General features: G+C 45.2%; 2 protein-coding genes across 4 annotated transcripts in view; one reads left to right on the top strand and one right to left on the bottom strand.

Moving 5' to 3' along the window:
- ZDHHC9 (zinc finger DHHC-type palmitoyltransferase 9) overlaps positions 1-11,785 on the top strand; it is a 39,947-nt gene extending 28,162 nt beyond the window's left edge. For both annotated transcript variants that reach the window (XM_003414748.4, XM_010594650.2), the window contains 5 exons: positions 732-780; positions 1,528-1,630; positions 2,438-2,541; positions 2,938-3,034; positions 6,571-11,785. In XM_003414748.4, the coding sequence (XP_003414796.1) occupies positions 732-780; positions 1,528-1,630; positions 2,438-2,541; positions 2,938-3,034; positions 6,571-6,687 (470 nt within the window). In that variant the 3' untranslated portion in view covers positions 6,688-11,785. The remainder of the gene's footprint in view (positions 1-731; positions 781-1,527; positions 1,631-2,437; positions 2,542-2,937; positions 3,035-6,570) is intronic.
- Positions 6,815-23,656, bottom strand: part of SASH3 (SAM and SH3 domain containing 3) — a 29,792-nt gene continuing 12,950 nt past the window's right edge. For both annotated transcript variants that reach the window (XM_023553839.2, XM_003414838.3), the window contains 4 exons: positions 21,839-21,972; positions 21,487-21,696; positions 21,190-21,340; positions 6,815-20,663 (listed from right to left, as the gene is read on the bottom strand). In XM_023553839.2, the coding sequence (XP_023409607.1) occupies positions 20,473-20,663; positions 21,190-21,340; positions 21,487-21,696; positions 21,839-21,972 (686 nt within the window). In that variant the 3' untranslated portion in view covers positions 6,815-20,472. The remainder of the gene's footprint in view (positions 20,664-21,189; positions 21,341-21,486; positions 21,697-21,838; positions 21,973-23,656) is intronic.

Genomic DNA, 23,656 nt, shown 5'->3' with positions numbered 1-23,656 from the left:
TAGAGAAACACACTGTGTGTGTGCACACATGTGCACACAGGCACACCCACACACAACCATCTAAGGGCATGGGATATACAGTTAAAAGAATAGCCTAAATCATGAAAGCTTCCAGGGAAGAGATGGGTTTTGAGCTGGATTTTTAACAAAGGAGGGACACAGATTGGTGATGAGAGAAGATTTTTCTTGGATTTTTTTTTTCTCAACTGTTTATATCCCCTTACATGTCCCTGGGTGGCACAAATAGTTAAGGGCTTGGGTACTAACTAAAAAGATGGAGTTTCAAATCCACAAGGTGATACCTTGGAAGAAAGGCCTGGTGGTCTACTTCTGAAAGGTCACAGCCTTTGAAAACCCTGTGGAGCAGTTCTCTGCAACACATGGAATTGCCATGAGTCAAAATTGACTCAGTGGCGACTGGTTTGGTTTTTGTGTTTACATGTCCATAGTTAGGGGCTAGGGAAAAGGGAAGGGGGCCGATGCTTGGCTTCTGCCCGACTTGCTAGTCCAGTGCCTGGTCCTTTGTTGGAAATGTGAACTCTTTAGTCTGAGACGACCAGCTTGGAGGTGAGTGTCCCTTGCCTGAGTGAGAGCTTATCTTCTGCTAATGTTTAACAAGTGTTAAGGAGGGAAGTAAGTGAGCAGGCATTAGGGTAGTGTGCTTTTTTTTTTTTTTTTTTTTTTACTAAAGTCACTAACCTTTCTCTCTGCTCCTCTTCTCAATCTCACAGAATCTTTGAAAATTGGCTTCCTGGAGACGTTGAAAGAAACTCCTGGCACATATCCTCCCTGGGAAGGATGTCCCTGTGAAGCCCTCTTAAATTACTCTTCAGCATGCTTTCTCCCTGCAGCTCCCCAACCATCCAATTTTTCAGAAATCAAGCAGTGCCAAAGCCTAAAATAAATAATGTAGTCTTAGTGGTAGCAACCAGAAGGGGGAAGATGGCCATGGCTTAAAGGAAGGCCTTTCCTGTAGCCCCTCCTCCATTGCCTTACTCTCAAGTCCTTCTGATCTCAGGCTCAGCCCTGCCTCCTCTAGTGGGCTGTACTTTGCCTCAGTACACCTCTTACGTCCCTTTCTGGAAGCCCCACCTTTCTGTTACAGCAAAGGCTTATTTTGTACAGGAGCTGCATTTCTGAAAAGGAGATTCAGATGAAATTTCTGTAAATCACATTATGTTTTTCTCCACCAATTTTTTATTTATAAAGTTTATTTATTGATGGGTTTTGCATTGGCAGTGATGGGCAAGAATGTTTAGCTTTGGCTCCCTCCTTAACTTCCCCGCAACAAACTAGTGATGAATAAATAGACAAGCACTTAACTATGGTAGAGATGCTGGTGACAACAGGAATCTTTTACCTTTCGTAAAGTACAAATCCAGCGAGTTTAGAATTCATCTGTTGTTATATATAGATACTTGACCATTTGTGACATTTGTTCCAAGAGGTAAAAATGGTGTGACCAGCGTGGGCTAAGGCATTGAGTCCCCTGGTGTGGGTCCTTCAACATTCCTTAACATCACTCACTGTTCTAGAAGTACTCATTTGCTTTTTTACACTCTGGTCTGTCGTGGGACTGACTGGATTTCACACTTTCCTTGTGGCTCTCAACCAGACAACCAATGAAGACGTGAGTCCATTTTTCTTCCTCCTCACCACATATTCCTCTTCTCCTAAAAGCCTATTCTCTTGTTACCTGCTAGAGAACTGAGTCTCCAGGGCCTGAAAGGCTGAGGCGAGCAAAAACCTGACATGGGGGATTGTTGAATCAGATACATGTGTGTGGAGCAGAAAGCAGACTGCTTTGTTTTGAACTAAATGTTTGTAGGGCGTTAGGAAAAAGAGATCGAAAAGTTGGGTGGGTACAAGGTCTTCAGGTGTTCATAGGTCCGTAAACGCTTGCTGGGGCCTCTGGATTTGGAATGGAAAGGGACAGTTGCACTGATTAATGTTTGCATTTTGACAATTGCCAGTGAATCCATATTCATTGTAGAAAATCAGAAAATAACGGATGAGCAAAAATTATCCCTGTAACTTCACCTCCTAGAGATCACCATTGTTAGTGATAGGATTTATAGTCTTCTAGACTTGCCTAGAAGAGACCCTGGTGGTGTAGTGGTTAAGAGCTACAACTCCTCACCAAAAGGTCGGCAGTTTGAATCCACCAGGCGCTCCTTGGAAACTCTATGGGGCAGTTCTACTCTGTCCTATAGGGTCGCTATGAGTCGGAATCGACTTGATGAGCAATGGGGTTTTTTTTTCAGACTTGTTCTCAGTGTTTGTTTATGTATATATTATATAATTTTAAAATAAAAATAATACATATCATTCAGTTACTTGCTTTTTCCACTCATTCTATTTGTGAACATTTTTCTATGTCTCTGTATTGTATTTCTTTGACATGATTTTATTGTAAGTCTTGGATTTTATCCTGCAGATCAAAGGTTCATGGACAGGGAAGAATCGTGTCCAGAATCCCTACAGCCATGGCAACATCGTGAAGAACTGCTGTGAAGTGCTGTGTGGCCCCTTGCCCCCCAGGTACTCGGGGGACTAGGAGGTCTTGGGGCTCTTGGGATGAGTAACTCGACTGGACCCTATTACCTGGTGTGATGCATTCTTCTAAATGTGACCTGTTAGTGTCAAATGGGTCTTCCCAGGGATTGTCCCTTGGTGCCATATTTACATGGCACAGACCATAGGCCATAAGCTAGTTTGTTTTGGAGGGATGGATCTTGCATTCTTGTTTCATTTGTTTGTTCCCTGCTCTGTGGGAAAAGTAGTGACCGGAAGGTAGGAGGCAGCTGCTAGGATCAGGTTATCCTACCGGAGGACAGGCTTATGTTTCCAGTCTACACAACAGGGTTCAGTGGAGTGGGCGGGTGGAGGGGTGAACGCAAAGTGCATTGTTAACTCTCCCGTCTTCTGACCCTTCAGTGTGCTGGATCGAAGGGGTATTTTGCCACTGGAGGAAAGTGGAAGTCGACCTCCCAGTACTCAAGAGACCAGTAGCAGCCTCTTGCCACAGAGCCCGGTGAGTGTTCCTGACTTCCAGACTGACTCAGTAATAGACAGGGTGTAGGCTAAATTTACAACTTAGAAACATAATTAGGCACTTTTGTATCCTCATCACCCCAGCTTCCTTGTCTCTGCTTCTGCCCTGACATTGCCTTCAGAACCTTGTGCCCTTGAGGCAGATGAAGATTTATTCATTTATTCAACATATATTGAGCAGCTACTCTGTGCCAGCCACTGTGCTGGGTGCTAGGGAGACAACAGTGAGCAAGGCAAATGATGTCCCTGCTGTCAAGGAGCTCATTGTCTAGGGGAGGGGACAAGAGACAAGAAAACAGGCCATTGCTCAGTGTTGTAAAAAGTGCCTCGATAAGCAACGCATAATATGCCATAGGAGCAAAGAGTGGGATCCGGGGATAATGTTGGAGTTAGCGAGGTGCTTACCTTTGTAGAAGGGGGCTCCCTCACTGGAATATGCAGATGTTGTGGAAACTATCTCAGCTGTCTTGCCTAAGATACACTCTATCAAGTAGGCATGTTCCTAAAAAGTTATTACTTGAATTTTCTTTTTTATAATAGCTGTATTGAGATATAAGTCACATAATATGTAGTTCATCTATTTCAGATGTACAACTCACTGGTTTTTAGAATACCCACAGAGCTGTATGATCATCACAACAAATTTTAAAATATTTTCATTACTCCTCCAAAATCTCTGTACCCATTAGTAATCATTCCCCTTTTTCTCCCACTTCTCCTGGCACCTCCATCCCTAGGCAACCACTAATCTAATTTCTGTTTCTATAGATTTACCTCCTCTGGGTATTTCAAATAAATGGGATCATATAATACGTGGTCTTTTGGGACTGGCTTCTTTCACTTAGCATAATGTTTTCAAGGTTCATTTATATTGTAGCATGTATCAGTACTTCCTTTCTATGGCCCATTATTCACTGTATAGATATGTACTACATTTTATTTATCCATTCATCAGTTGATGGACATTTGAGTTGTTTCCACATTTTGGCTATTATGAGTAATGTTGCTATGAACATTCGTGTTCAGGTTTTTGTGTAGACATATGTTTTCATTTCTCTTGGCTGTATACCCGGAATTAGAATGGATGGGTCATAGGAGAACTCTGTTTAACCTTCTGAGGAGCTGCCAGCCTGTTCGCAGAAGAGGCTTCATCAATTTACACACCTGCCAGCAGTGTGTGAGGGATCCAGTTTCTCTATATCCTCACCAATGCTTGTTTTCCTTTTTTTTGTTGTTGTTGTTTTTTAAAACTGTAGTCATTGTAGTGGGTATGAAGTAGTATCTCATTGTAGTTTCGATTTGCATTTCCCTAATGACTAGTGGAAACCCTGGTGGCATAGTGGTTAAGTGTTATGGCTGCTAATCAAAAGGTCAGCAGTTTGAATCCACCAGGTGCTCCTTGGAAACTCTACGGGGCAGTTCTACTTTGTCTTATAGGGTCACTGTGAGTTGGAATTGACTCAATGGCGACGGGTTTGGGTTTTTTTTTTTTGTTTTGTTTAATGACTAATGAGGAGCCCTGGTGGCACAGTGGTTAAGAGTTATGGCTGCTAACTAAAAGGCTGGCAGTTCAAACCCACCAGCTGCTCCTTGGAAACCCTATGGGGCAGTTCTACCCTATCCTGTAGGGTCACTGTGAGTCGGAATCGACTCTATGGCAATGGGTTAATGACCAGTGATGTTGAGCATCTCTTCATGTGCTTATTGACCATTTGTATATCTTCTTTGGAGAAATGCCTATTTAGATCTTTTGTCCATTTTTTAATTGGGTTGTCTTGTCATTGTTGAGTTGTGAGAGCTCTTTATATATATATTCTGTATACAGTTCCCTTATCGGATATATGATTTGCAAATATTTTCTCCCATTCTGTGAGTTGCCTTTTCACTTTCTGGGTGGTGTCCTTTGAAGCACAAAGTTTTTTTTTAATTTTAATAAAGTTCAGTTTATCTGTTTTTTCTTTTGTTGGTTGTGCTTTTGATGTCAGATCTAAGAAACCATTGCCTAATCCAAGATCGTGAATATTTATGGCTCTGTTTTCTTTAAGAGTTTTATAGTTTTAGCTCTTAAATTTAGGTTTTTGATCCATTTTGAGTTAATTTTTGTATATGGTGTGAGGTATGGGGTCTACATTCATTCTTTTGCTTATGGATATCTAGTTGTCTCAGAGCCATTTGTTGAAAGGACTTTTCTTTCTCCATTGAATTATCTTGGCATCCTTGTAAAAAATCAATTGACCATAAATGTGACAGTTTATTTCTGGACTCTCAATTCTATTCTACTGGTCTATATGTCTATCCTTTTGCCAGTATCATATGGTCTGGATTTCTGTAGCTTTGTAGTAAGTTTTGAAATCAGAAAGTGTTAGTCCTCCAACTTTGTTTTTCTTTTTCACACTTGTTTTTAATATTCTGGGTCCCTTGAACTTCCATATGAATTTTAAGATTGGCTTGTCAATTTCTGCAAAGAAGCCAGCTGGAATTTTGATGGGGATCACATTGGATCTATAGATCAATTTGGGATCTATAGATCAATTTGCTGTCCTAACAATATTGTCTTCTGATCCATGAATACAGGATGCCTTTTCATTTACTTAGGTCTTTAATTTCTTTCAACAATTTTTTATACTTCTCAGAATATAAGCTGTACGTTTTTGTTAATTTATTCCAAAGTATTTTATTCTTTTTGATCCTAGCTAAATGGAATTGTTTACCTAATTCCATTTTCAGATTGTTCATTGGGAGTATGTAGAAATACAATTGATTTTTGTATATTAATTTTGTATTCTGCAACCTTGCTGAAGTCATTATTAGTTCTAATAGTTTTTTTTTTAGTGGATTTAAACTTTCTTTTAAAATAGAATCCTACTTGTAAGTGAATGCTTTTTGAAAGGTTGGTAATTGTTCTTTAATTTGCCTTTTCTTTTTGAAGTAGAACAAACCCATGTTTATATATTATCGTCATCATTTTTGAATATCATTTTTCTGAGGAGTGTGGTCTTAAATCATAGCAATCTATGCGAATGATTCTCAGTTGAATGTGGGGAAGAGTGGTATATTAGAATCCCTCAGGGGCCGTTTTCAAACCACATCTGATCATCTGAAGATTTTGACACATACCGCGCTCTTTAGTTTAGAATCACTCTTCCAATGAGGCAGGTATCAAGGGCAGAAACAAGGTTAAGAACCACTGGGTTAGGGTTTGCTAGACATATACATTACAACATTCTGTTGTGAAGGGGCATTTGTGTAATTATTTGTGGCCCCTATTATTATTACCACAAATAATAATGGAAACATCTGTCGACAACAGACAGTTAAAAATTAAACTCAAATAAACTCCAGTGCATCCTTCTGAGAAGAGTGTGGTCTTGATTCTGAGTTTGGCGTTGGTGGCTACATATCTGTAGTAACAGTGTGGTCAGTGGGTTCAGAGGAAGAATGCAGTGTTTATGGATTATCTCCATTTGGATTTTGAGGGAGAGCTTTGTATTGTATTTGATATCTTTTCTTTCTCAGCTCCCAACAGAACACCTGAGCTCAAACGAAATGCCGGAGGAAACCAACACTCCTGAAGAGATGCCACCCCCAGAACCCCCAGAGCCACCACAGGAGATGGCTGAAGCTGAGAAGTAGCCTATCTATGGAAGAGACTTTTGTTTATGTTTAATTAGGGCTATGAGAGATTTAAGGGGAGAAGATTAACCTGAGACAGAGAGCAAGTAAGCTGCCCCTTTTATTGTTTTTCTTTGATCCGTATCCACCCAATTGCACACTGGCATTTTCTTGCTGCAGGCTTTTTTTTTTTTTCTGAACTCAAGACAGTAGCAGAAGATGTCAGTCACCTCTGGTAACTGGACAAATGGGTCTCTTGGGCCCTGGCACTGGTTCTCCATGGCCTCAACCACGGAGTTTCCTTGGACTTCCCTCTCTTCCTTCTAAATCCTAGCTCTCCTGATTGGGGTCATTGGTCTAATTGTGGGGTTAAAGTTTCTTGAGATTGGCTAAAATCCTTTCAAGCTGCTGCATGTCATGAGTCCAGAGGCAATCATGGAGACCTCTGGCCAGGAAATGCTAACTGAGTTCTTGGGGCCTTCAGGATTGAAGAGGATGGAAAGTGAGGTTGGAGGAGTCTTCCAGCTACGCGAGTGCCAACATTTCCAGCTAATCCTTTCAGGAATGGGGCAGGCACCTTCCACTTGTATTTATTCATGTAGCTGCTCCTTTGTCCCCCCTCCACTCACTAACACTCAAGCTCTCCTCTTTTCCACTTAGATATGTGTAAGTAGTTGTAGTAGAGATAACAATTTACATTTCTCGTAGACTACCTGGAAATTTTTTTTTAATACCGGTGCCATTCTCAATAAGAATTTATGAGATGCCAGTGGTATAGCCCCTCACACTTTCTGTCTCATCTCTCCTCTCTCATTAGCCTCTTTTTTTTCCTTTTGACTCGTGCTCCCATTAGGAGCAGTAATGGCAGTAATAAAAGTCTGCACTTTGGTGGTTTCTTTTCCTCAGATGAAGCCCGAGTGCTCACTTAAACACTACCCCGTCAGACTCCCTGTGTGAGGCCTGCAGAGGCCTGGAATGCACAAATGGGGAATCCAAGGCACAGAGAGGCTCTCCTCTCCTCTCCTCTCCTCTCCCCCTATGTCCCCGCAAAAAAGAAAAAAAGGATAACCAATACTTCCATTAAGCCTAGGCTGAGTGAGGAGGGAAAGCCCAGCACTGCTGCCCTCCCGGGTAACCCACTCCAAGGCCTTGCCCACCTCGGGCTATGGTAACCACACCGGGGCTTCCTCCAAGCCCCATTCTTCCAGCACTTCCACCAACAGAGTCCCAGAGCCACTTCACCTTGGGGGTGGGCTGTGGCCCCCAGTCCACTCTGCTCAGGACCTGCTCTATTTCAGGGAAGAAGATTTATGTATTATATGTGGCTATATTTCCTAGAGCACCTGTGTTTTTCTCTTTCTAAGCCAGGGTCCTGTCTGGATGACTTATGGGGAGGGGGGAAAGTGTAAACCAGAACTTTTAATCTATTCGAAGGCAATTAAACTGTGTCTAATGCAAACTGCCTGCCTCCTCCTTCCCCCTTCCATTTCCAGAACCACCATGGGGTGTGAATGTGTTGATGTGTGGGGTGGGGATGGGGGTGGGTGTTAAAAGGGGTTGCTTTTTACTTGCCATACTTCCATTTTCCAGGGGGCCCTTTATGTTGGCAAGAGAGCCTGCAGACTCTCCATTGATCTATACTACATTTCTGAGCTGAAGCTCAGCTTTTACTGGTTTATGAAGAAGGGGCTTTTAAGGCAGTATATAGTGTTAACAAGATTGGGAGGGTGGGGAGTTATATTTATTCTACTGAACAGAAACAAATTCTTTCTTAGAATATTGTTTTTATACAGATGGGTGCTGTTCATTGCAAATGAGTCTTGGTTATTAAAGCAGACTCACCAAGGCCTTCCTTTAGACATATTTTGTTAGAGGTCTTTTTCAAGTGATGGTATGTATTTCTTTTTAAATAGTCTATAATCAAGACTACTTGCCAATTCCCATCTCACCCTTCCCGTTAATTAATTGGAATTAATGAAATTTGACTGCTCCCAGATTTTCCTTGTAGCATGATTGGAATAGAGCAATCCTTCTCTAATGGGGAGAGGCAGAGAGAGAGACTCAGATTTCTCGCTTATCTGCCTCTACTTCCCCATTCTTTTTCTGGCTCTCTCAGTTTTGTTCTTGTAGTTAGATTTTGGCTAGTTCAAAAAAAGGCCAATCCAGGAGGGCTTGGAAGTTATTAGGTTTTTCCAGGTAACCTGCCACTCCTATGAACGCCTTTAGCCCATCCTAGCTCAGACCACCTCCTCTCCTGGGTTAGGCTGGATTGATCTCCCTCTACTTACCTCAACCACTGTCCTGCTGACCCTTGGTCGGTCAAAGCAGCTTTCCTTTTCTGACGTAAAGGGCCAAGATGGATATCTCTTCTCTCTGGTGTGAAATTATTATTAGTTTCTGCTTTTCCATACTCCCTGCCCTCTTTCTTTTCCTTTATAATTCTTCTGTGTTTAAGACCTTGACCAGAAGATCTGTCCCATTCATACCATGAACGAGCTGGGACTGTCCCTAGTCTCAGTCCTGGTCAGAGGGGAGATTGAAGAATTGATCTTTCCCATGGGAATAGGTTGTAAATTGTTTGGCCTTTTCAATGGTTGACACTCTTTCCAACTCTTCCTTTCCTCCCCATTCCTCAAGATTCCTGTGCCCCTCACTTCCCCAGGCCAGGATGGTTGGCACTGATCCAAAATCTCTGAGGGAGGGTGGAAGTTGGCTATTTTGGGCCATTTCTTCATGTCCCTTGCCCTGGCTGAGGTCATCATCTCCCCCTTTGTTTGTCCCCCAATGGCAGAGGTGGTTTCTAATTCTACAGTAGCTAAATTCCATTCTTCCTGTCTTGACCTTCCTGCCTTTTACTGGCCCCCTTTTACTACTGACCAAATCTCTTTACCTTGTTGGGGAAAAAAAGTATTTTGTTTTTAAATCTATTTTTGAACTTAAATGCAATTTAATATGTAAATCTCTGCACTTTTTTGTGAGCCTACAAATGTATATGTGCTGGGTTTTTTCACTCTCTGGTATTTCTTAATAAAGAAATCTTTCTTTTTGGGGGAAGCCAATTAATGAAGGAGACTTGAATGGTTTTAGAAATACAGGGATGTCTGTTTCTTTGTGCTTCTGCCTCATTTCTTTACTTGTGCCTAGTGTGAGTGCTCTGCCCCTCCCCCCATCTTTTGACCCCTTTCTTTGAGGGCCCTTAACTTAGTGGGGCAGAGAGAGGGAGAGACCTGTCCTGTATCTGGTACCCCTCTGGGAGCACTTGGATTGGCTAAAGCAGTAACCTAGCAACGTAGCCCCCCGCCCTCTCTCCATAGACTAGCCCTGTTAGTCCTTTTCTTCTAGCTCAGTTCATTTTATACTTCTGAGGCTGGGGCCAGGCTGGGGAAAATCACTGAGGGATTACAGTAAATGGCTTTAAAAAAAAAGATAATTTGCTCTTGTGCCTTGGTACTACTAAAGAAGAGCACTGTTTCTCATAATTCACGAAGTGTTTGTGTCCGCTTTGAGAATACATTCTAGAAATCTCTTTCTGCTCTTAGGAGGTAGGTTTTAGAAATAGTGTCCAAGGCTAAAACTATGACTATCATTCGTTTCAAAGGAGGCAAACCCAGTTCACAAAAAAGGAGAGCAATGGTGGATTTCATGTTTTAGATAAATATGAAAGGAGAATAGGAACTATGACTCTGCGCCTGTAAAACTTTTGAATTAATGTTGGTGGAAAACCCTGGTATAATTAGCTGGTGGTGCAGTTGGTTAACATGCTCAGCTGGGTTTGAGTCCACCCAGAGGTGCCTTGGAAGAAAGCCCTGGAGATCTATTTCCAAATAATCAGCCATTGAAAACCCTATGGATCATAGTTCTACTCTGACATACATGGGGTCGCCATGAGTCAGAATGGACCCAACAGCAACTGGTTAATTATTTTACAAATAAACACAAAATACGTTTTTATAGTTTTAATATATACACTGAATTTTCAGGAATGTAACAACTGTGTCAATTGAGGGAAGATGGAACTTTATTTTGTTCAGAATTTTACCAAGAGTTTTTCATGACTTTTGAAAATCATGTCACTGATGGCAGTGCCATTCATATGTATTTAAGTTGTCAATACAACATACCTGTATTAGTCTTCATTTGTAGCGGTCGCATTTGCAGTGATTCTGTATATAGGTGGAAACACCTGACTACCTTTTTCTGTCTTTTAGTATAGTCTTGCCTGGTTATTTGCGTATTGAAATGCATATTACCTACTTATAAATTAGATAGAGATAGATTGTTCCCATCCATTCAGCTCTGATGCATGGCAACCTTATGTACGTACAACAGAATGAAACGTTGCCCGGTCCTGCATCAACCTCATAATCACCGGCATGTTTGAATCCATCGTTGCAGCTATTGTGCCAGTCCATCTCACTGAGGGTCTCTCTCACCCTCGCTGGCCCTCTGCATCACTACACAGGGTGTCATCCTCTGGCGATTGATCCCTCCTGGTGACATGTCCAAAGGACACAAGTTGGGCAATGTTCTGCTGTGATCCATAAGGTTTTAATTGACTGATTTTCAGAAGTAGACTCCAGGCCCTTCCTCCAAGTCTGTCTTAGTATGGAAGCTCCACTGAAACCTGTCTGCCATTGGTGACCCTGCTGGTATTTGAAATACCAGTAGCATAGCTTCTAGCATCATAGTGACATGCAAGCCACTACAGTACAACAGACTGACAGATGGGTGGCGGTATTATAAATTACTTTCCCTTTATTTCTCCTTTGTATTATAGTTAGTGTATTTCTATTCTAGAAAAATTATGTACATAAGCAAGTTGTATTAAATATGAAATTTATTTTAAAGTGGTAGGGGGCGCATTACAAAATATTGAGTATACCAAGGGAGGGCTGGGTCTGATGGGATTGAGAACCACTGGATGAGATCATCTCAAAGGTCCCTTTCTCACTCTAAATATTTGGAAAGCTTAGAAAATAAACAGTACCCTCCCCTCACACCTTTATTTGCTTTTTTTTTTTTTTAATTTTAAAAGTAATACATGTTCACTGCTGAAAACTGGGAAAGTGCAGAAAAGTAAAGATTTTTTAAAAAATCACCCATGAACTCATCACCAAGACATAATAATCGCTGTTAATGTTTTGAGGTATTTCTGTCTAGTCTTTTTTTTTTCTGCACATGTGTGTTTTTAAACATAACTGGAATCCAACTATAAATAGTTTCTTTAAAAAATAATATTGTGTTTTCGGTAGAAGTTTACACAGCAAATTTAGGTTTGCATTTAACAATTTCGGCACAGATTGTTTAGTGACATTGGCTACATTTTTTACAATGTGTCAGCATTCTCATTAATAGCATTCTGGTTGTTCTATTTCCAGTAATCTAGTTTCCCTGCTCCCTCACCTTCTCATCTTTGTTTTAGGTAATTGTTGACCATTTGGTCTCATGTAGATGATTTTTTTAAAGGAGTTCAGTACTCACAGGTGTTATCTTTATTTTATGAGTCAATCTGTTATTTACGTAAAGGGTGACCTCAGGGGATAGTTTCAGTTCAAGGCTTAAAGAGTGTCTCAGGGTGATAGTCTCCGGGAGTCATCTAGTCTCAACTAGTCCAGTAGACCTGGACTTTTTAAGAATTTGAGTTCTGTTCTAATAAATATAGTTTTGTAATACTGCTTTTTTACTTAGCATTTTCTCTATCAGTAGAAATTATTTGAAAACTTCTTAATGACTCCATAATATGTACACAACCATTCCCCTACTGTCTGACATCTAGGAGTTTCTAATTTTTCATTATTATAAATGATGCTGTGATGAACTCCCTTATATATGGGCGTATCTGTGATTATTTCCATCGGAGAGATTCCTAGAAGTGGAACTGTTGAGTCAAAGGGAATGCTCTTTTAAAGGCTCTTGAAAAATATGGCCAAATTGCTTTGCAGAAAGGCTGGCCTGGTTTGTCCTGCCAGCAGTGTATCAGACAGCCCACTTTAGCACATCTCATTTAAAAATTTGGTCACTTGATAGTTGTAAAATGGTATCTCAGTGTCATTTACTTTCTATTTCTTTGGTTAATAATAAGATTATGCGTTTTCTGTACCTCCCCTCTGCCTTATGTTTTTTGCCACTTGTATTTCTCCTGTGGATTGTCTTTCAAGTCCTTGGTCTATTTTTCTTTTGGTGTTATGGGGTTTTCTAATTGATTAATGAGAGCTTAGAGCTCACACTCTACCATGGGGCAGGAAATGAGGGGACCCTTAACTTAGAAGGCGTTTCACAACTCTGGAACTTAAAATAGAATGATCTTCCTAACATTCCATGCCCCTTTACTCTTTCTTCAACCCTCCACCACTTCCCACTGCCTTTTCTGTCAGCACTGCTCATCTGCAGCTATTTGGCTGTGCCACCTCGGCTAAAGGGGTTATAGCTTTGTGCCCAAATAAGAGACATGATGATTATTTGTCACAAAATACAGTGTCGTGCAACATACTGAAAGGGATATATTGAGAATGTAATCCATGCTGCACAGTCTCTTTCTCTCCCTGACAAACTAATACGGGGACTTACCCCAGGTCACAGAGAGTTTACTAGTAGAGCCAAAGCCAGAACCCAGATCTCCTAATCCCAGTCCAGAGAACTTGGCAAAACCCACTGCCCCTTTTGTCAAGTAGATGTAAACAGATAAGGGAGTTTGAATAATTCCAAATGTCACTTGCATGAAATGAGCCTTTCATTGATTTAGTATTCAATAAAAAATACATGTTAAATATTGACCACGTGCTTGGATTAACTTTAGAAGAAATTACACTGCAGATCTCACTATCTTGTAAATTGAGAAACAGCAATGATTTTAGGATTACTTGCCATTTAGGATTAATTTTATCAGTGATCCCTCCATATTAGGCATAGAGTTGGGCTGATATAGGGGGATGGTGATTTGGTTTTTGTTTTAAACGTCAGTCTCTTAAATCTTTCTCCAGACCCCTGCACTTCGGTTGAACTGATGGTGGGGTTTCATTAGCACAGAAAGTCAGGAAATTGCCTTGCTGGGTTCCCACAGTCAAGTTGCCTGTCCCTTTGTGAGGGCCATTGCCCTGGACTCTTTCCGAGCTATCCCTGGCAGGTCCCAGAGGCAATGGTATACAAATGCTATATTGGTAACTGTGAAGTTATAGGAAAAGTGAAGCCTACGCATCAAGTGCTATAGAATTCCGTTTATTTAGGGCCTTCCTGGAGGAGGAGTCTTGGCTGCGTCTAGAGGGGAGGCAGTTCCTTCCCACTTGATTGTGTTGGTAGCTGAATAATATGTAGTGCGGGCTGCTGTGGTGTGAGAAGGTAAGGTAACCTCTATTGTGAAGGAGAGGTGTGAGAGCCACTTCTTTTCCCCAGCTGGGAAACCTCAGACCTCATCCTGAATTTCCTGACTTGAGGGGGTTGGCGGTATTTGACCTTACTGAGCCTATGGTGGTCGGTGCCTTTCCCCACCTCCAGAAACCTCATTTTGGCTTTTGTTTTAATGCCCTTGGTCTCTAATGGCCCTACTACAGCCTCCGACTTCTGTGAAAAACCTTCACACAGTGAGAGGTTGGAAGGTGACTAGCAGAGGCTGGGGCCTTGGTGCCATGTATCACATCAGGCTGCTATAGGGTTCAAGGGGAGGAGAGGGCATTTGCGGAGGCAGCAGCCTTTGTGTGTGGGGGGCGCTGGGAGAGCCCATCAGAACCTACCTGGAGTAGTCTAAGGTAAGGTTGTAAGAATGAGAGGTAGGGAGTGAGAGGGGAGAAAGAGTCAGCTGGGATGAGCTAAGGCCCCAAGCTGCTTCCCCTGGTGGAATGGGGAGGAGGGAGGGACCTTGAGCTCTGAGTTGGTAAGCTGGCTGGGCTCTTAACTCTTTCTTCTTGAATCGAGTCTTTAGCTTCTTTCTCCTAGCAGCCCTTGGGAGTCCAAGGGATTTGCCTAAAAATAAATTCAATGCCCTGGGCTAGTCTTCTTCCTCTGAACTGAGTAGAGCCAGGTCTGCCTCAGGCACTTCAGATGAGCTTTCTCTCCACCCCCAGCCTCTCTGGGCCTGAGAGCTGGCACCCTCTACCTAAATCCCAAAACCCTCTGGGGGCTTGGCTGTCAGTTTGCTTCTGGGTATGCCAGGTCCATGAATGTCAGTCAGTCTGCAGACAAGCACATATTGACATGGCCTTTGTGCCCAGTCTGGAATGCAGTATCCTGGAGGTTACAAAAATGTCTATTGGTTGCCATTTATTGTCACTATGTGCCAGGAACTTCATTTACATTATCTAATTTCTTCTAACAACCCCAGGGAGTAGGTATTGTTAGGTCATTATTCCTATTTTACAGAACAGAAATGTGTATGTATGCAACTTACCTGACGTCATGTAACCAGTAAGTGGTGGAGCCAGGATTTGCAAACACATTAGTTCAACTCCGAAGCCTTTGCTCTTGCCCACTACACTAACTAGGGATCATAGGTGAGATGGGCCTCAAAGGGAGTGAAATGGAAGTAACAGGTGGTGCAAATTTAGAGGATGGGGCATGCAATCATTCACTGAACATTTATTATGTGCTGGGCAGTATGCTAAGTGCTTTATATACGCTATTTCATTAAATCTTCAAAGCACTCCCATGGAGCTGGTACAATTATCCCCAACTTATCAATGTGGAAACTAAGGCTCAAGGAGGTTAAGTGGCTTCCCCAAGGTGACGCAGCTGGTGAGTGGCAGAGCCGAGACTTGAACTCAGTTCTGCCCTAGAGAAGCTTCTACTTGCTGTCCCCAGGCCCTGCATGGGCCCAAGGGCAGAGGAAGAGCCTCATTGCCCTCTTGGACTAGGCCATCCCCACCCATTTCCTTCCAGGGGGAGCTAGAGGCTACAGCTCCCTGACCCTCTGACATCCTGGGCTGAGGGTGGGAGTGGGGCCTCCAGCTGTGAAGACTCAGCCTCTTGGACCTCAGACCTTGGTTTGCGGGGCTGAAGGTGCCACTTGGCATGTTCTAGAAGTCATCGGGGCTGGACACGAGGCTCCAGCAGCCCTGCCTGGAGGAGAGCTTTGGGCCCTGGGCTGCGGCCCTGTAGGGGTACTGTCTTTCTCACCTCTCAGGGCCTGGCCTGTGGTTTACAATCCTTGTTGCCCCTTCTCACTGCCCCTCCCAAAGCCCTGTGATTTTGGTGCCCTTGCACAACAAACTAATTTAAGCCTGTATTTATCCCCTACCCACAAGCCCTTAGATACTCTTATCCCCCAGGACAGGGGAGATTTCCAGAACATCTTTTTCTCAGTCATTCCTCTTTATCTGATTATTTTCCTTTCCTCAGCTGAGAGCTAATAGACATTAACCAAACCTGCTGCCGTGGAGCTGATTCCAACTCATAGCAACCTTTTAGGACAGGGTAGAACTGCCCCATAGGGTTTGTTTCCAAGGCTGTAAATCTTTACAGAAGCAGATTGCCACGTCTTTCTCCCGTAGAGAGGCTGGTAAGTTTGAACCACCGACCTTTCAGTTGGAAGCTGAGCTCTAATCACTGCACCACCAGTATTCTTTAGATAGGCGTTACGCGGGGATTTTAAAAGGTATAGGAATCTCCTCTGGCGTGTGTGGATTTTAAGCACTTTGGGCATTATCCTTCTCCCCACTATCTTTCCAGAAGCCCCAGCCAAAAGGTACCCAGCAGGATAGTGGCTTTGCTGTTACCCCAAATGGTAGGCCAGTGGCTTGGGCCTTATTTGCTTTAATTTTTTTAATTGAAATATTGTTCCTTTTTATAGATATAAAAGTAATAATACTTTAAAAATTCAAATAAAACAAAAATATAGAAAGTGAACATTTCTCTCCGTTACTTCCCCAACCCTGTCCACTCCCTCACCAGATCACTGTTGTTAACCATTTGGCGCACAGCCTCTCAGTCTTTTTTCTGTGTATATGTTTTTTTTTTCTTAAATAAAAATGAAATCACCATATAAGTCATATTTTAGTATTTGCTTTTCCCCTTGATATAGCATGAAATTCTTTTACAACAAGAATATTTGTACAGTATTTGTATAATCTTAACATTTTAAAGAATAAAAAACACGAAGATTTTCCCCATGTCACTAAATCTTTTTCTACACCATTTTTAATGGCTGCATGGTATTGTATGAATGAACCCTGTGATGGTTAAGGTTGTATGTCAACTTGACTGAGCCATGATTCTCAGTGGTGAGGCAGTTATGTAATGATGTAATTTGGCTGTTATGTAACGATGGAGTCATCCTCCATGATGTGATATGATGTGATCAGCCAATCAGTTGTAACGGGAATTTTCTTGGGGGTGTGGCCTGCATCCAATATATATATGGATGTTTTGGCAAAGGTCGCTCACTTGCGCTGGATCCTGCGTCCAGCTCATCATCATCTGACCTTTGGTTCTTTGGAGTTGAGCCAGCTGCCAGCCGTATTGCCTGCTGAGCTCGGGATTCATCAGCCTCTGCAGCTATGTGAGTCAAAGAAGCTCCAGCTTGACGCCTGACCCATGGACTTGGGGCTTGTCAGCCTCTACAACCGTGTGAGCCACTTCCTTGAGATAAATTTCTCTCTCTCTCTCTGTATGTATATATATATATATATATACGTACACGCTTCACTGGTTTCGTTTCACTAGAGAACCCAGCCTAATGTATTTAATTCCTTATTTGCCTTGTTTCCAGTTGTTTACTAGTATAGACAAAACTGTCATGAATATCTTTGCCCATATATCTTTGTAGCCTTGTGTGACTATTTCTGTAGATCAAATCCTAGAAGGAGAATGGCTGGGTCACAGGGTCTAAACATTACAGAGGGTCAGATTGTGCCTTTGAAAGCTTGTCACATGAGGCCTTTTGAGAAGCCATTTAGTATAGAGCTTGATAGCCTTGACTCTGAAGTCAGGCAGACTCCACACTCTGTGACTTCCTAGTCAACTTCTTTAATCTCTCAGCCTCAGTTTTCTCCTCTGTAAACTGGGATGATGGTAGGGCCTACCTCACAGGGGTCCAATGTGAATTATGTGAGATAATGTATGGTTATGTCTTTTTTTTTTTTTACAGTCAGTGCTCACTAAATGATGGCAGTTATTCAGTGGCATTTGGGAGTTGAGGCTGTTTGGGCTCCCTTCTTTATTTGATGAGAATTGCACTTTTATTCTCCATTTTCTTGATCCTCACAGTCTCTAAGGACAGTGGGATAAGTACAGCTAAGGAGTAAGGCCTGGGAGCAGAGTTGCCTTCCCTCACTCTAGTGGCAGCTCGCTCGGGTGATGGGAGTCCTTTGGTGGTACAAACTGTTAACGTGCTTGGCCACTAATGGAAAGGTTGGAGGTTCAAATCCACCCAGAGGCACCTCAGAAGAAAATCCTGGTGATCTGCTTCTGAAAACCCAGCCATTGAAAACCCTATGGAGCACGGTTCTCCTCTGACACACACGGGGTTATCATGAGTCGGAGTCCGCTCTACAGCAAGTTCAGTGGTAGAATTCCCACCTTCCATAAGGGAGACCTGGGTTTGATTCCCGGCCAGTGCACCTCACGTGCAGCCACTGCCCATGTGTCAGTGAAGGTTTGCGTATTGCTCTGATGCTGAACAGGTTTCAGTGGATCTAACAGTCTAAGATGGACTGGTGATCTACTTCTGAAAATCAGCCAGTGCAAACCCTGTGGATCACAATAGCCCAATCTACAACTGATCTTGGGGATGAAGAACCAAGCAGCATTTTCTTCTGTTGTGCATGGGGTTGGCATGAGTTGGGGCTGACTCGACAGCAGCTAGCAACAAGTGCAGATAATGCCGGCAAATAAAGGAAGCTAGACGTCTTTGTCTCCATGGCACCTCCCAGGAGATGGTGTAGCTTCAGTGGGCATAGGGTGAGGCCCAGGAAAAGGCAGCCTCAGAGGAAAGCCCCTGCTGAACCTAAGTCTCCCCTTGGACCCTGGGCAGGCCTCCATTGCAGGCCCTTCCTCACTGGGGTTAAGGTCTTCAGGGCTCTTGTTAAAATGAACAATTATGGGAAGAGGGAATTAGTGACCTCTACTCTCAGCCAGACCTTGGGGCCACAGGAGCCAGAGCCCTGTTCTGAGGAGGGCTGGTTAGAGGGATGGGCAGAGCCAGCAAGGGCTTCAAACTGGAGCTTTTGGTTAGCAGGGTCAAGGACTCAGCATCTTGAGGGAGGGGAAAATGGGCCTGAAAGGACAATGGAGAAACATTTTGCTGAAGGCCAGCTTTGAAGGAGACTGGTTTGTCCCTCCCAACCTCTCTCCATTAGGAAGATAACTGGAGACAATAATTCAGTTCTACCTATGTACTTTATTGGTACTAACCTCTCTCCCTCCACCACCCACCTCATATTTACACTCAAGCCCTTTCCCAAAGCTAGCTTTTACTGAAGTCCCTGGTAATAGGTCAAGAAGTGTGTCCACTAAGCAGGCAGTCCTAGATGTAGCGGACACTGTTTGTCTGCAGGCTGGCTGGACACTGGGGAAGGGATACTTTGGGAACTCAGGGGAAAGACTTGGTATTGGGGTCAAGGGGGTCCCCACCAACAGATAATCTCCCTCCCCTTCTGGAGCTCAAAATCCGTTGCTGTCGAGTCGATTCTGGCTCATAGTGACCCTATAGGATAGAGTAGAACTGCCTCATAGGGTTTCCAAGGAGCAGCTGGTGGGTTTGAACTGCCAACCTCTTGATTAGCAGCCGAGCTCTTAACCACTGCTCCACCAGGGCTCCTTTCTGGAGCTCAGGGTACACCAAAACCTTTAGCAAAGTAAAATTGGGGTAGTGGGCTCTCCAATGTCAAGCTTAGTGCTTTCTTTGCTTGTTAAGGACCCACACAAGTGGCCAAGTCTAGGCCCAGATCTGCATCTGGTGCAAAGGGGCAGCTCTGTCCTTAGAAGACAGGTCTGAGCATCTGCTATCAACCTGGGGGGAAGTCACACTTGAGGGGACCAGGAATGGAAGAGGAGGATAGGCACTGTCTGAGGTATAAGCATGGTTTCAAGCTGGGGGAGTTGCAGCATGGCCTCAGTTAGTGGGCAGGGGGGAGTATGGAATGGGTGAGCAGGAGGAGCCATTTCATTTGGGAGCCACAGGCTCCTCCAGCCCCTCAATAAACCCCACTGGTGTCCTGGGCCACAGGTAACAGGAGAGCAGACATTTAATGTCACAAGCTGGCAAGGCCCTCAGAGACTCTCCATTCCAACTCATCAGTCCTAAGCCCAGAGGCACTCAGCTCAACTCACATAGTGATTTAGTGGTCAAACCTCTAAGAAAGTTAAGTAGGAGAGTGGTCACACATGGCTTTCTTCAAACCTTATTTGGAGAAATCCGGATTTACCCGTGATAAATTCAAGTCCTTCTCGATAGCCATCTTCCCCTGCGTTTTGAGACTGACCCAAAACACTGACTTGGCCCCCTTTTCAGGAGCAGTGCGACAGGAGTGAGGAGGGTTTGGACGCCTTGATGGTGAGGGACATGGGGGTAGTCCCTCGGCGCCCCACTTGATGTAGTCATGGCTGTGGCTGGGGAGTGGACGGTGCCAGGAGGGGCTTTGTTATCAGTAGCTGGTGAAGAGAGAGCTCCTGGCAGTGCAGTGTGCCCTCAGGTGGCCCCTCATCCACTCAACAGAGGCTGTAAGGCCTAGGCCGGGCCTCTGCAGCCCTAGCGCCCCTTGGGAAGCAGGGCTAGGCTTGGAGTCAATCCTCAGGGCCCAGGCCATCACAGGAGGCCAGGCCCATCCCCGTGGCCCTTGCAGCTCGGGCCCAGCCTTGGCCTGCACTGCTGCCTCCACCTCAAGATGTCGCGGCCAAGGAAAGGCCGTGCAGCTGCTCCTCGGTGACCGCCAGCTCTGCTTCATCACGACCGCTCTCTGAGCCCTCGAAGCAGCCCGAGTCTCGTGGGATGTCCACTTTGGGTTCTGACGCTATGTACACCGCTGGGTCCTGGCTGCTCTCAGCGCCCTCTTCCGCCTCCTCGCTGCCCGCTGCCAGGGGCAAGGGAGGAGAGACAGAATATAGGGGGGCTTGGTCCTTAGCTGGGGGGGTCGAAAGCCTTGGGGAGCCCCTGTGTGGGGGTGGGGATGCTGGGAAGCCCACTGTTGGCAGTCTCTCTCCTGGACACCCACCACCGCCCCTGCCCTTCTCCCCACAACTGCTTGGAAGCAAGTTGGGGTGGTTTCCAGGTCACTTCCATGGCCCAGGAGTCCAAAGGTCATCAGCACTAAGCTAGGAGCCAGGAAACCTGGGCTTGAATCCTGGTTCTGTTATTACTTAGCTTTGCTGCTTTGAGTACATGCCTTGCCTTCTCTGGCCTTATGTGTTCCCTTTGATCAAAGCAGGGCTGGAACTGATAATCCCTAAAGCCCTCTGCTCCACAAAGCATCTCTGAGGCTGAAGTTGAAGTGGAGCAAGTGCCTCGCCACCACAGGAGAGCCCCACCGCGGGGTGCAGTCTGGGGGCAGAGAACAGCAGCGGCACCCGTGCCCACGGCCCGCTCCCGGGCCCACTCACTGTCATAATCCAGTAGCAGCTCGGCCGCCGTGAGCAGCTTGGCCCGGTGCTGCGGGTCCACGATATTCAGCTCATTGAGGTGTGTTTCTCGAAGCTCTTTGAAGTCCTCCAGTGTTTGGTAGCCATTGAGCAGCAGGGTGGACGTGTGCTCCTGTAGGAGAAGACAGGCCACTACTTACACCCACCCCTGCTGAGGGGCTTGCACAGCTGATGTCCCTGGGCCCCCATCCCTGAGGCAAGTTGGCTTCCCTTGGTACTGGCTTCCAGGGCCCCGGGGAGGCCATCCTGAGCTCGCACCTCCAGGCCGATGCGTTCTAGCAGCTCGTGCAGGGTCTTAGGCTTGGGCCTCTTGCCCTTGCTCTGCCGGCGGCTCGGGCGGGCAGGCCCCATGGCTTCCTCAGGCAGCACGTCCACGTAGATGAACTTGAAGGAGCCCAGCCTACCATTGAGCAGGCCCAGCCACGTGCCCACAGGTGGCTTTTCGATGATCTGAATCACATCTCCTTTCTGTGCGGGGAGAGGAGAGCAGGGTCTGAGAGAGGACGGGTGCTCCCCTGGCCTCTGCCGACACTGTCCTGCCCTGCTCCGTCTGGTCTCCTTTCTGGGCTCAGCCTGCCAGGCTCAGGAGAGGCCCAGAGGCCAACCTTACCTGCAGTTTCAGCGAGTCATGGTCGTAGGGGCTGGGGGTGAAGTCGGTGTGGACGCGTGCCCGGCCGCAGAAGGGCCCTGTGTACTGGGGGGCAGGCGGGTCCTCCCCGAAGCTGGGGCTGCAGAGCTCACTGCCTGTAGGAGATGGGGCAGGGAGGAGGGTTGTCTTTGATTCAGTGCCCAGCAGGTGCCTCCCAGGGGGTCTGGCTAGAAATCCCAAGGACACATGCTCCGGAAGAAAGCTGAGCTCTGGCAAGTCTCGTGCTGTGGAAGGGGTCTTGACCAGTGGCGTCGCTAGGGTTTGTATCACCCAATGAGGTAACTCATGGTGTCACCCCTCCCCCATGGACCTCCTCCCATACCAGACCATCCAGAATCCTTAGTCGTGTTTTTTGGACTAATGTTACTTGTAAATCGTAATCCCCATACATCACCCCTTCTTTACCTTTAATTGCTACTTCATTTACAAAAAAGTTATTGATACAAGTTCACAAATATTAATTACCACAATATTGTAGCTAAAACACCAGAAAAAATTTGATGAAGTCAGTGACTATAAAAAACACCGGCAACAATGAAAACAGCAGCGCTTGCTTATAGCAGGTGCAGACAAAACCACGTGATTCGAAGTGTCATTGTAATTGGGTAATAATGACAGCTCTGACTGGAGTGCATTAAAACCAAACCAAACCCAACCCATTGCGATGGAGTCAATTCCGACTCATAGCGACCCTATATTAGAAGGCTCAAAAAGTAAATGAGCATAGAATTTTAGCCTGGTAGGTATATTGATACATGTAAGCTGGGCTTATGAAAAATGTTTTTGTTGTTGTAACTAACTACAGGGATATCTTTATAGATATTCCTTTTTGTGTCACCCCCTCTGACAGTGTTACCCAGTGCAGTCTGCATCCCCTGCACCTCCCTAGAGATGCCACTGGTTCTGACCCATCCCCTTGGCTGCCCTATGGGAGCACAGCTTCACCTCTAGGGCCTCAGACATGGAAATAGTCGACAACAGGACAAACAGCTCACAGACCAAAGAATGGGCAAATTGGGAGGGCCTCCGGAAACCAACTGGGCCAACACCCCAGTGAACAGATGAGGAAAACTGAGGCCAGACAGGCAAAGTGACCTGCCCAAGGCCTCTCGCCTTGTAATTGGCAGCACTGTGTCCATTAGACTCCAGGCCTCCTGACACCCACTTCAGTGCTCCTTCCACCCAAGAAGCCACACTCTGCATTAACATTTTACTTCCTTTGCTTGAAAAGACTCAGTGTTTAGGCACAATGTCACATGGAAACTCAGATGGGCTCTTTCTCCTTGGGAAGGGCAGGATGAGGGGCATTTTAAGTGGCTTTCAGGGGGGCAGGGAGGAGTCCGTGGAGCCAGAGAAAGAGCAGTGAACTTGGAATGCGATCACAGGCCAGGCCTTGAGAGGTGAGAAGGACAGTACCCCTACAGGGCCGCAGCCCAGGGCCCAAAGCTCTCCTCCAGGCAGGGCTGCTGGAGCCTCGTGTCCAGCCCCGATGACTTCTAGAACATGCCAAGTGGCACCTTCAGCCCCGCAAACCAAGGTCTGAGGTCCAAGAGGCTGAGTCTTCACAGCTGGAGGCCCCACTCCCACCCTCAGCCCAGGATGTCAGAGGGTCAGGGAGCTGTAGCCTCTAGCTCCCCCTGGAAGGAAATGGGTGGGGATGGCCTAGTCCAAGAGGGCAATGAGGCTCTTCCTCTGACCTTGGGCCCATGCAGGGCCTGGGGACAGCAAGTAGAAGCTTCTCTAGGGCAGAACTGAGTTCAAGTCTCGGCTCTGCCACTC

The sequence above is a fragment of the Loxodonta africana genome, chromosome X (genome assembly GCF_030014295.1).
Source record: "Loxodonta africana isolate mLoxAfr1 chromosome X, mLoxAfr1.hap2, whole genome shotgun sequence".
In the NCBI taxonomy this organism is placed as follows: Eukaryota; Metazoa; Chordata; class Mammalia; order Proboscidea; family Elephantidae; genus Loxodonta; species Loxodonta africana.
This window is presented reverse-complemented; position numbering and strand designations above follow the sequence as displayed.